The 12,916-nt window shown below is 41.1% G+C and overlaps 1 protein-coding gene across 15 annotated transcripts in view; it reads left to right on the top strand.

Annotated features, from left to right (window-relative positions):
- The window catches only part of ANKS1B (ankyrin repeat and sterile alpha motif domain containing 1B), a 443,348-nt gene that overhangs the window by 406,176 nt on the left and 24,256 nt on the right, over window positions 1-12,916 (top strand). For 11 of the 15 annotated variants that reach the window (XM_030002651.2, XM_030002653.2, XM_030002657.2 and 8 more), the window contains 3 exons: window positions 1,737-1,811; window positions 7,142-7,270; window positions 11,449-11,520. In XM_030002651.2, the coding sequence (XP_029858511.1) occupies window positions 1,737-1,811; window positions 7,142-7,270; window positions 11,449-11,520 (276 nt within the window). The remainder of the gene's footprint in view (window positions 1-1,736; window positions 1,812-7,141; window positions 7,271-11,448; window positions 11,521-12,916) is intronic. The other 4 variants (XM_030002652.2, XM_030002665.2, XM_030002654.2 and 1 more) reach the window with 2 other exon arrangements.

Below are 12,916 nucleotides of genomic sequence, written 5' to 3' on the forward strand. Positions count from 1 at the left end.
ATGCTGCACCTGGCACGGAAATGCCTTCTCTTTTACTCTTCTCTTGCGAAGCAGAGGCACAACCTCCTGCCATGGATTCCCATTCAGGAATACCTCCAGGCAAAAAAAACGTACGCATCACGGTGATGGGCATGGCTGGAGCATCCAGAAGTCAGTTTGCTTGACACACGGAAAAAAAGGTCATTAGTGCCAACCAGTGAAATGTCCTAATTCTAATGTCTAGCAGAAGTAGCTGGAGCAGTGTTTGCTACTGGCCTTGCACTGAGAGTGTGTGTCCATCACACAGAGGAGGACAGTTCTGTAGCAGGTTGCAGAGGATGAGGTAGAAGATGGTGAACCAAAGTTGAAGTTTTTATTAGCTAATGCTATCAAAATTTAGAGCCCTGCACATCACGAAGGAGAAGCAAATATCTTGGAAAACAAGATGAGGGAGAAGAAATTAACCAGATACAGGGAAGTTTAAGAATTACTGAAGCTGGGGGAAGGGATGTGTGCGCATGCATTTCAAATCATGAAGGAAATAAGAGACAATTAACAACATTAGGCAGCCAGCAGCCTGTCTGGCAGTGCTCGATAGTCAGTCCAGAGGATGCCAGCCTGCCCTGACAGTAACCAGAACCGATAACCTAGTCTGTCACCTGCCAGGCAGCCAGGTTTCAGGCTACAAAAGGTAAGAGCAAGAGCCATATTTCTAAGAAGATTTGCACTTCTTTGGATTGTTTTGAGCATCGGTGCTGCTGCTGCTGCTGACAAGAACCAGCAATGCACATTCCTGCTGTTCTTAAAATACTGATATATTAATTGCTATCTATTCTGGATGCTGCAATTGCATTTTTGATGTGTGTTTATTGCCTTTTGTTGCTGCCTGCCGAAGATACTGTGGGCAGATCCTACATCTGATGCTTTGTTTTAGTTGCCTGGCTACTGTAAAATGTTATCTTAGCTTTTGCTGAGGTGTCACAGATGCTTTCTTGATGAGTGTCCAAACAAGGAAATATGTAAAAGATGCTGGCGAATGCTATGCTTGCCTGGTTCTGTTGCTTTTGCTAGAGATGCTACAGTATGCTTACTTTGCTTTGCTACTACAGACTATCTGTACAATAACATAGAAGGTAGACTGAAACCTTTCATTTAGACAGCGGGGTCATGGTCAATACCAAAGGTAATATTATCTGTATCTTTGTGTGCAAAGGAACCGTTGTTGGAAGGAGATGGTGGGCAACTGCTTCACTTAATTGCAATGCATTCTTTCCTGGTAATTGTTACAAAGAAAACGTATTTTTCCTGTTGGCTGTATTACCAGATTTTTTCCCTTCCTCTCTCCCTGTGGAAGTCTCCAACAGAGAGAGAGATTCAAATCTCAAAACTTAATTGGGATGTTGACTTCAAACTTATTCCCTGCCAAAAACTGAAAGTAACCAATATTTCTTGTGCTTTCTGCATTTGCTGTTTATAAGCCTGCATAACTTTATGTCTTTACATCACCAGCACTTCTGACTAAACTGTTTTCTTGTACTCACAGTTTGAAACCTCGTCTAAAGTCTCTGAATAAGCTATGTTTCCTTCCAGTCAGTCCAAAAATATTTTGCCAGCAAATAAATAAAAAATTACTTTTAACAGCTGTTTTACTTCCTTCTTTAATGATATTGCAAGCCTTTTCTTAATTATTCTTGCCTTTTGGCAGTTGCAGTGCATTAATATTTACAAGATGAGATGTAGTTTTCTGTTTATATTAGCAGTCCTCTGTCTGTGAGATCTGGACCAACCAGAATGCAGGATATCCTTTCTCATCGATTCATCAGGTTCATAATGTAAGATACAGTGATAAATGGCTATGTTGTCACTCTATGGATGTACAGTCTGTTGCCGTGGTGTTATCTACGGGTGTCATGTCGCTGAAATGACAAACAAAAGTTCGTAACTTGTCCGCCCTCTTTGGGGACTCTGTGTGCGCGCATTGGTGTATCGTGCCATGTGGTTAGCATCTGTTGGCTGTATGGTGTACATACAGGACGGGGGGGATTGCCAGCAGCAGTCTCGCTTGGGGGGAGCTTTGACTTCTGTTCCTGATGTTTTTGTTTGCTCACTTTTCCAAAGCGAGAAACCGTGTAAACACCTCGGTTTGCACAGTTTCACCCCCCCCAATGTGTTGTGCTGCCCTTTCTGTGTTAATCTGTAGGCTTTGCCTAGCGGAGGAGCACGCCGTGTTTGCAGAGGCACTTTTGGGGAATTAGAGGTAACGCTGACGGTGCTCTGAATTTTCATCACTTCTGGGACAGAGGCACACGTGCTGTGCCCATGAGAGCAAACATGGTGATCCGTATTGCAGCGTGGTATGGATGACAGCCAGTCGTTCAGGTTTCACTAAGCCTAGTATTTCAGAGGAGCTGTAGATTTCTCCTAATTCCTGTCATACAACTGCCTCCTCGGAGCATTTCTGCCAGAGAGGGCCATTTTGGCTACCGAGCTTTAGAAGCTTTTAAAATGTAAATATGCCACGAACCTGTTTCCATTATTTCAAATGCCAGATATAAGGAGCTAAAAAAATTTCTCTCGCTTTAGGAATTAAAACGTAAGCAAATAATGAGGATTTGGCTGGTCCACCGAAAATTCTTACAGTGAGAAAATCATTAATTTTTCAGCCAGAAGCGTTCTATCTATGTGTGCTCAAATTTATTGTTGTCATGGTGACTAATGCATGTTACCGTAACTAGGCATGAGGCTTTAACAGGTGAAAAGTTGTAACACATGGTCCTTGTTAAAAATGACTACATTCAAGCCACTTGAAACCAGTCCCTTCCCCCCCCTCCTCCCCCAGCATGAAGGGTTTTTAACTTGACATTTTTATAAAAAGATGAGGCAGGTGTTAGATTTTGTAGAAGTTGTATTGAGATTACTTCTTACCTGTGACTGCTTCTGCATCCAGGTGCCTTTAATGTGAGTCAGATACAGTTCTCAGAGAATGGGATGAGATAGAAAAATGTGCAATGATTGTAAAAAATTACCTAATAGCGGTAATCTGCTTCTGTAGCTCATTTGACATCAAGCATCTGACCCTTTCTAGAGCACTGAGAAGTACACACCTGCCCATTTTCAGGGTTATGAAGCACTGCAAGAGCATGAGATACTGGTCTTTAAGGCTATGACCTTTATGGTTAAAAGTTGTCACTGTAAAAGGATTGAATCTTTACCACTCTGGCACCTGACTTGAGATGGTTTTGTGGTTGTAAATTCTTTATCTGCAAAATGTGGAGCAAAAAAATCTTCTTTCTCAAGGTGACTGAGGCCAGAGAGGAAAGGCACTGGTTAAAGGCATGGGGAGGTTAGAATACTAAAATGCAGGCAGTACAGCGAAAACCATGTGATAAATTGCACAGCTGTCTGATGAGCTGTAAAGTTAGATGAGGAATAAATTATCTCTTGCCTTTCTACTTCATCAGAGAGATAAAAATCTCCATACGTATATTGTGTCATAAAACATACATAAGCTTAAATGTTTGATTATTTCTTATAATTGCAAATTAAATATTCAAACCAGAAAATCCTTATCCTATCATATCTATTTTAAAAATGAAATCAAACATCATAGCTGGTCCTTCACGGCAATTTGCAAACTTTTCTATACTACTTGGAAGTGGTTTAGGTGCTCATGAAGGTCCTGAATCTCAATACATCACCCATGAGTTGTTCCACACCAATTCCTCAGATTTATAACAACTAGTAATTCATATTTTTCTACCTCAGACTTGAGACTTGTCATTTCAAGTCTTCTCTAGGTCAAAGATGTTCCTACTTTGTATTTTACCTGAAGTTAATTGCCATCATCACATCCTAAATCTCAGAATTTCAGTATCTGACTAGAGTCAGTCAGCTGAGGAGCACCTTTTCTTCCTGTAGAGGTTTTAGGCCCAGATTTATGAAAGTATTTAGCTGTCTAAATCTTGTTTAAAAGCCTTTTTTCCCTTTAAAAAAGGAAGGAAAGGAAATTGCATGTGGAATATGTAATAGGAATTACACCTCTAAACATCTTCATGGATCTGGGCTTTGGAGACTACCCTGGTACGACTCAGTCTACATAGGTAATGAATACTAGCGATAGTATGGTTTAAAAATCTAAGGAGTTTGGTAAGAAAAAAGAGGAAAGGAGACCAGAAGCCACTTCTGCTGAATATTAAAAAACCACTTACAATACAGTTACAAAAGAAAATTTTATGACTATGTATAACATGTCTTCTTCATCCATCATAATAATTTATACCTTATGATGTTTCATTTTATGCAGCTTTTCTTAGTAGCTGCTCCCTCTACAACACACACTGAAATACATGAAAGGTCTTCAGGTGCAGTGGTCTGTCAGGAACAGCAGAAATCCTGTATCTCTGCATTCCCTTAACCTCAGCTGTATTGCATGCTTAGATCATCCTAGAGACATGTGCAGCAATCTGGTTAATTCTGGTTTGTCTAATTTAAAAGGAGTAGGTACTAGGATGATTGTATATATTTATAGAGCAATTAATGGATACAAACAAATGGTCTCCACACAGTCCCTGTCTAGGGGTCTAGCTTTATTAGCCTGGTTGAAGATTATTTCTCATTTCCTCGTGATTATTGCTTCCTAGCTCCTTTATAAAACTGAACCAATATGAGCGGTAATCACTGTTCCTCTTGTTAACTGCCCTTCATTTGCAGACAGAAACAATGTGATTCTCCATTTTTTTTAATCTTTCATGCAAAAGGGAGTCAAACTGTAAAATGATGTGCTCATTTCATTCCTTATGTACCCTGCTTAATTTGTCAGTACTGTCCATTTTCTGCATGCGAGGAAAGTCACCTGCAGACCAGCGCAGCAAAAGGGTTTGGAGCACTACCCAGGGTCACTTACTCCATAAAAATTCATGGCCATCCCCATGCTTTCTCAGTGGAAAGACCAGTGGTCAAAAGATGTACTTTTATAGCTTCTCTGTCCTGGATTTACTCCTGTTCCATCATAGTAACCTTTTGCTAAATGGATAGGATGTACCTCCCGAGATCTGCTTCCTCACATAGAACATGCAGGAATGTATCTTTATTAGGAAAAAAAAAAAAAAAAAAAAAGGAGTATTTCAAGTGGTCTGTTAGCTATGGCCTTGAACAGCTCATAAGAGACAGTTGAGCACACTGTGAGAATTTGTGATGGGTGCAATCCATCTTCTCTTGTAGTTACATACAAACTCCATTAATAAGGACGTGGATCCTTACCCCTTGTAATATGATTGAAACCTTATTTTATAAGGAGAATTCCTTCCTAGAAAAATCAAATTCCCACTTCAGATTAAATATGATAGAAGGTTTTTATACATTAGTGGTCAGAAGGATTCATTTCTGTGGATACAGAATGCCAAAAATTGGAACAATTGCTCCTGCTGCTTTCCTTTCAAAATTTGAGGTTGCAGTCATATCCATAGCATATAGGCAACTTAACTAGGCAAAACAGAAATTACAGTACTGTATAATTTGTAGATGTGCTAATAGTGCCAAGATGAACTAGGTTCGACTTGTTTTATGATGTTCACTTGCTTGAAGTTACCATATCGGCAGCATAATGTTGATGTTTCCAGATTTATCTCTTGCTTTTCATTGCAGAGTTGTGCAAATGTGTGTCATTTCATTATTTTGTGACACATGAAAATGATGTACTTGTTTTGTTTACTCTGTCCTGATTTAATTAGTAGGATGTGATAGTTTGCCAGACTTTTGAATGTCTTTGATAAGAATTTTTTCATGTGTTTTTGATGCTTAACTTCTTTTTGCTTTAAAAGTCTTAACTTCTAGCCATATTCTGTGTGAAATGCTGGTGACAATTCCTTGCCAGCTTCCACACGTATTTTAAACAGTATGACATGCATGGAAAATACACAGAGATAAGTGCAGGTAAAGAAAGAAGTAGCATAATCCAAACTGAAATAATCATATAGGTGAGTGTAAAATAGTTTGAGAGAGAGCAAGCAGGGGAGGAAGGAGAATCAGGAAGGAGAAATCTGATCCCCAAAAGACAGAGTGGGCAAGAGAGGGGAAGTCAGAGACAGATCAGACCAGACAGAGTAGGGGAGAAGTGGGGCAAGAGGGCTTGGGAAGAGGAGAAGGATCCATCCATGGGTCTTTTTCAGTTAGAGTGAGCTCACGCTGATTTGGCAGTGACCCTGGTGTCGAGGACATGGGCAGTGCGGGCACATGTGAACCAAAAGTAAGAGAGATCACAGTTAAAAAAATAAATAACCTCAAAATAATGATTTTTTTTTTTGCATGGGCCTGCAAGGTGGAAGGAGCCCCCAAAAGCCCAGAGCTCAGTCGAGGTCCAGTAAAGCCGTGTCCAAAAGTACACAACGGCAGGTGAGACCCAGACCAGCACTGCTGTGCTGGGGGTGTTCCTGTACCGATGCCTGCGTTGGCTCTTTTTGGAAGAGAGAAGAGTGTCCTGTGAAGGGATTTGGCAGCAAACTGCCATCCTACCCATGTTCTCTGAGGGCTTTGAGGAAAGAGGGGAGATGACAGCTCAGGAGGGCGATCACCAATATCAGTGAGACTGATGGATGTGGAAGGGCAATGTTAGTAACTCTACAACGAGACATCAAGAGAGGGTGATCAAAGTAAATACTCGTGAAGAGATTAAAGAATGCCTCATATGTTTGAAGAGTGTATAAGTCTTCAGATCAAAGCAAAGTCCCAGTTATTTAGCCGTTTAGGAAAGTTAGTTAGCGATTATATGTGCTGGATAATGGAAGACTTATTAACTCTGTAGAGAAGCTTGTAAAACACGCAGTGGAATTTGTGAATGGCATTTTTGTGCATCTCATGATTTTTTTTCAAGTGCTCTCATCCTCATATATGTATTGTAAACAGTTATTTTTAAGGAACATTTCCGGTGCTTAATGATTTTATTCTCAAAGCAAATAGATTTAATTAAAGTCTCATTAAACACTACAGTAGATGACTTTGGATTATAAATTAAATCATGAAGAATGTTGTAGGAGCTGTATTTACTTATTTTAGTAACATGGCTCTAAGTGTAAAAAATAAATTATTGTTAATTGAGCACAATGGAGGGCTACGTTATAGCGAATTTGCCTGCAACCTCTCTTACATCTCGAACTGTGATTTTCAGACAGGAGACTGGGGAGAGCCTTCAATTACCTTGCGACCTCCAAATGAAGCCACAGCATCAACGCCTGTGCAATATTGGCAGCATCATCCAGAGAAACTCATCTTCCAGTCATGTGATTATAAAGCATTTGTAAGTGTTGATAAATTATTGGTTTGATTTGGGGTAGATATATTAATCTTAGATTTTGATAGACTGTTGTTTTTTTAATTTATAATATTTTTTCAGTCACTTTTAATGAGACATGCCACTTCCTCTGAAATACTGTAATTGTAATAAATGAGAAACAAGGATGCACAGTACTTTTTGCTATGAATTTTGTGATATATTGCAGTCCATGTAGCAACAGTGTTAAGAGAAATGACATTATGAATAAGTGGCTAAGTGCTGTAGAAGTGACAGTGAGAGCAAACAGCCCTACTTCTCATCTGTCACAAATCCCTGTCTAGTACTTATGGAAAAATAATAAAACATAATATGGGATCCTCATGCCTACCTTAATGCTGTGTGCACAGTAGTTAAAGTAAGTATTGCCTTGCCTGAATTTTGTACAGCTGGTTTGGGGGAAGGGAGCTGAGGAAGGTGGAGATCAGGGTCCTGAAGCAGTGTTTTCCATCCGTGGGACAAGGGCACATTCAGACCTCTCCCAAACTGATGACTACTCGAAGTACCAGTAGCAGTCAGTTCCTTCAGGGCAGGGAGTGTTTATTTTTACCTCCTGATAGCTGTAACTGATTCCCACTTCCCATCCCTGGAGAAACGGAGCTTCCCTCTACAGCTAAAGACAATTAGTGTTCTTTGGCTGTTATAAATGCTTGTGAAGGAGAGGAAGGTCTCCTGAAGTACAGAAAGTCATATTGGAAGACTTTGGGTTTTAAATGAAAAACACTTTTCTGAAGCCTTGAGTTCCCCATCAACAGGACGGGGTGGCTCGTGCTTCTGGGGAGGTGAAGGGGTGCCTCAGCCCACCTGTTTAAACTCTGACATCTCCCCTTCCGACTTTGCTGGAAAACACTGTTAAAGTTGCTGAAGGTGCTTCCCAGACCACCGTGTTTGGAGGTGGCCACCAAATGAAACAAGGCTGACTTATTTTACAAAGGAAAGGGGCTCAGTAGTTGTAGTGCCTTTAGCATGATAGCTGGGGGTTAACCGCTTGTCCAGGGCATGGGGTTTAGATCCTCTTCACCTGAAGGAGCTTGACTCCTCACTCCTTTTTAGGATAATGCTCTGTTCACCAAACACTGGAGCATTTTGGGGGAGAGTTGGGGGCTGCTGGATCTGATTTAAAGCATATCCAGAAAGGTAGGAATTAGAGACCAAGCGCAGGCGAGACAAGAGTGTGGCTCCCACTGAGGAAGGGCAGAAGGGGTGTCACAGGCCTTGAGCATGTCTGTACCTTCCATCAGACCTTCGTGGGGTAGAAACTGCCATGAATGCAGTGATTGTCCTTGGACAGGAACTTGAACCTCTGCCTTCCTCAGCAAGTCACAGTCAAGGTCCACCTCTCCTGCTCTCGGTCTTGCATCTCTTCTATGCAGCACCTCAAATCGAAAAGGAAGCTCAGTGACTTCTACTTCTTTAAATATTTTTCATAGTTTTCAGTGAAGTGAACAGGTTTATCTCAAGACTGCCTCTTATCTCATTACTTGATCCAGCAGTAAATTCGTAATCAGATGTAATTTTGTAGTAGATTGGAAGGCATGTGGATCATTAAAGAAATGAAGTTGGGATGACCAGGAATATCCAAGTTCCTGGTGATTAAGGAATCACCAAATCAAAATATCCAAGTTATTGTTGATTAATTAAGGATTGTGCATCACTGCACTGTCTCGGCTCCCTGAGCCGTAATGACCTCAGCCTTATGGAGTAAAACCCTGGCTTGGAAGTTATAACAAGGGCAGCTTTCGTTGTATGTCACATCACTCAGTTGAACTGTTGGATGTTCTCTGTGTTGCTCCTGCATGCTCTGGGTGTTTGAGAAGGAACATTTCCAAAAGTACAGCAAGTCAAAGGAAAGCAAAACCCTCCTAGAATTTCAGATTTTTCTGACAGCTAAATTGGACAGTACTTCTGTGATTTGTTTGTCTATTCCACAGTCCACCATGGGAAGCATTTCTGAATGCCTGCAGCTGAGGCTTTTTGCTGTTGTGCAGATGGGACAGGAGCTGCCTGTCTCTTCTCTTTCTTTCTCTTGTTCTGCCCTGAGCTCAGAAGCACTGCTTTTTTTCCCTGGTGCCTGACCAACTGGTAGCTTTCAAGGAAATAACAATTTGTTGTACCATAGTCTATAAAAAAATAATAAAATTAAAAAATTGAAGAAATTTATTGCATCCTTCCCAGAGAAGGCTAAGGATGCCAAAACTGTCAGACAGCAGGATCCGGAGAAAGATACAATTCAACTGAATATGCTTTTATTTAATTTTCTAATTTCAGAGCTTGCTTTAAATTTGTTGTTCTTCTGCAAGGGCAATCTCAAGCCGTCCCATCAAATTAGTGCCCAAAGCCCTATTCATGTCAGCATCGAGCCCCCAGCTGGACTCGCAGCTGCTTGGTTTATGAATCTTTCACATCTGCAGGCCCCCAGGAATGCCCTTCATTCGTTCCTTTCTGCTTGTGCTTATCTGGTAGTGTTGGTGTTGCTCACCCTTCCATTTATAATGCCCTGTAAAGCGTTTCTCACTAATCACCGTGTTGGCTACTGTCTACGTTGAAATATTTATGCATTTTCTTGCAGGTCAGAGACTCCTGCGGTACACAGTGTGAACTGAAGGCTTTAAAGGAAATATCTCCGTTTAGATCAGGAGACCAGAGAGCTGAACCAGTACACTTTCTGTTCAGCTCCAGCTTGCGTTTAGCTGTAAATGAAGTTATTTTTGATAGGTTCTTGTTTAAGATGAAGCTGGTTCACTGTCTGGTTGGCTCAGCTTGGGCTGTTTTCAAGAAATATCTCCGTTTAGATCAGGAGACCAGAGAGCTGAACCAGTACACTTTCTGTTCAGCTCCAGCTTGCGTTTAGCTGTAAATGAAGTTATTTTTGATAGGTTCTTGTTTAAGATGAAGCTGGTTCACTGTCTGGTTGGCTCAGCTTGGGCTGTTTTCAAGGGGAGTCAGTGTGGTAGAATGAAAGGGCTCAGGCAGCAGTGGTGGGCTCCAGCATCCCCGAGGAAGAGGCTCCTGTTCTCACCGGTGGCATGACTTCTCTTCAACTCCTCTGCTGCTCTCTTAGGGCTGAAGCCTTAAGAGAAGCCGCGGCATTGCGCTGCAGTGAGAATGCAAAGAGAGACAGCTCTCTGCCTGGGGAGGAGAAGAGCAGGGGTGGCTTGCTGTCCTCTTTTCCCAGTTAAGCCAGACTGGCATGTGACACCGTACAGAAATACAGAAGCATCCCGTTTGCAGAGAGCTCTATGAACCTGTGCACATCCACAAATGCGCACGCCTGTAGCGTCTCTAGGAGAAACGCAGAGCGCGGCTCCCGCGCAGCCCTGTCAGCAGTAACAGGGCTGCTCGCCGCCTGCTCTCGGGGTACGCGAGGGCTCAGACTGCACGTGCCAGCAAGTGGCATAGCGAGGAAGAGGCCGGTAGGGAAGGGGATGTGTCAGTGAGGCACTCGCTGCCTTGTGTATCCTCGGAGATGAGCGGGCTCCTCCGAGAGCACGGCGGCTTTCAGCGAGCAGAGCCAGGACCCAGCACCAGCTCCCTGCTGCTTCTTCTCACCCAGCCCTCCTTCAGATCAGTAAAGGCTTCAAAATAATCGTTCAGGGTCAGCCTTTTCTTAGGAAGAAATAATGGTTTGAACCAGTTTTCAGTTCAGATTTATTTCCTCTGTTTGCTGACATCGGGCTCTGCTATTTGCACATAAATTAGTTACAGATTGTGTACACAGAGGTTAACATCGCTGCTGGCCTTCACGTCCACGTGATTGCACACATAGCGATATGAGTTGGGCAGATGGCAGCTAAAAAAAGCAGATTCCCCATTTTTTAATCAAATGGCTTTTTTAAAATGGAATCTGTAGTATTTGCTTGTCATTTGAGTGACTGAGGTGATAAGCTAGAAGACTTTCAGATACCGTTTCAAAGGGCTCCGTCTGATTCAATACACTTGTTGCTGTGCATTCCTGTTTCATAGGTTGATTAACACACTGGTGTAAGTGATTTATCAGAGAACTGCAGAGTAAAAAAAACTCTAAAGCAATATATTAAGTTGACTGCTACCACTATGGGTTTTTTAGGCATTTTCAGTGCATTTCTGCAGATGTTTGTCTGTTCTGGAATTTTAGTTAAATTAAGTTTAATGGTTTTTTATTTTAGTATTTAGGTTCTATGCTGGTAAAAGAGTTAAGAGGCACAGAGTCAACACAGGATGCATGTGCAAAGATGAGGGTAAGTTAGTAAACCTACTCCTTTCTCTAGCATGATAATATTAAATGATATCAGTTTGTGATTACCTGTACTGTGCCCTTTTTGCTTTTGTAATGTTCTGCTACCCATTTGTTTTCCATTTCCCTTGCATTTATATTGGTGTTCAGTAGGAATTCTGTTCTGTATTCAAGTAATTCCAAAATTTAAAGGTAGATTTTTATTTTGCATGTTATATCTAAGAGAAAAACAAATTATGCGTTTTCTCTTGAATCTTTGAGTATGTTTCGAAGTACTTTCGCCACACTTTAAATGTGCCCATATCACATTGCTTTTATAAACAGAATTTATAGCTCGTATGTGATAGTCTAGATATTGAATTTACTATGTGAAAGTATGTACTAGTAAATATATTGACATGTTACCAAAGCCATTGTTTTTACGTATGGTCTAATCCTACAGTCACATAATCCTATGGATGCTTTTACTCACACAAGTATTCCCATTAATTTTGAGTTACTTACATGCATACTGATTGAGGGACAAAAAGGGATCTAATTCAGTGTCACCTGATGGTCGAAAAGTGGTTAGGTTTCCTTCAAACTGGTAAGAATATGTTTTCCTGTGGCCCTTTGGCCTGATAATGGTTTGTAGAAAATTACAGTGAGGCTCAGTCTATCTCCAAGAAACATACTGCTGCTGGAAACTCAAAACAAGCCACAGGCCAGCTACGACATTTATTTCCAACTGTAGTTGTAATAAGAATGCACCTGTTCATAGAGATGGCGAACGTATCATATCTAGCATGATTAATTAATGAAGAATGTGATTGTTTGGTAATCTACCAAACGTGTAAAATCAGATGAATGAGTGAAATCCTTTCTTCTGTGGATCATAAGTCTTTTACGGAAAGATGCCTCTGAGCACTAGACATAGCATTCGGATCAATTAGAAAGCTGGAAGGTGTGTAAAATTCATGCAATCAGACAACTATTTCCTATTGGTTACGTATCTGCAGCACACAGACTTTTGTACAAGCTGTTTTAGCTAAGGGCTGGCAGTAATTCATGCTTACTAGATTGCCTGAAGATCTGTGGCTTTTCAGCTAATTACATGCTAATCATTCCTTACCTGGGCTTAAACTCCTCTAAAAAAAAAATCCAACAACTTGACACAGAGGGATCTACAGTCACATACATGTGTTCTGGGGAATTAATTCAGGCTGCAAGCATACCATCCAGTTTTCAAACTGTCAGACTTAGCAGTTCAATTTTTTAGGCATATGCCTGTGCAGATCTTGGGGCAGAATTTGACACCATAGTAGCATATGACAACTTCAGTAAGTTATTTGACTGAACTAGAAAGCTTAACATCAAAAAAGTCATGCTAAATAATTTATGGCCATGGTAAGATTTTTTTT

The sequence above is a fragment of the Aquila chrysaetos genome, chromosome 26 (genome assembly GCF_900496995.4).
Source record: "Aquila chrysaetos chrysaetos chromosome 26, bAquChr1.4, whole genome shotgun sequence".
Lineage (NCBI taxonomy): Eukaryota > Metazoa > Chordata > Aves > Accipitriformes > Accipitridae > Aquila > Aquila chrysaetos.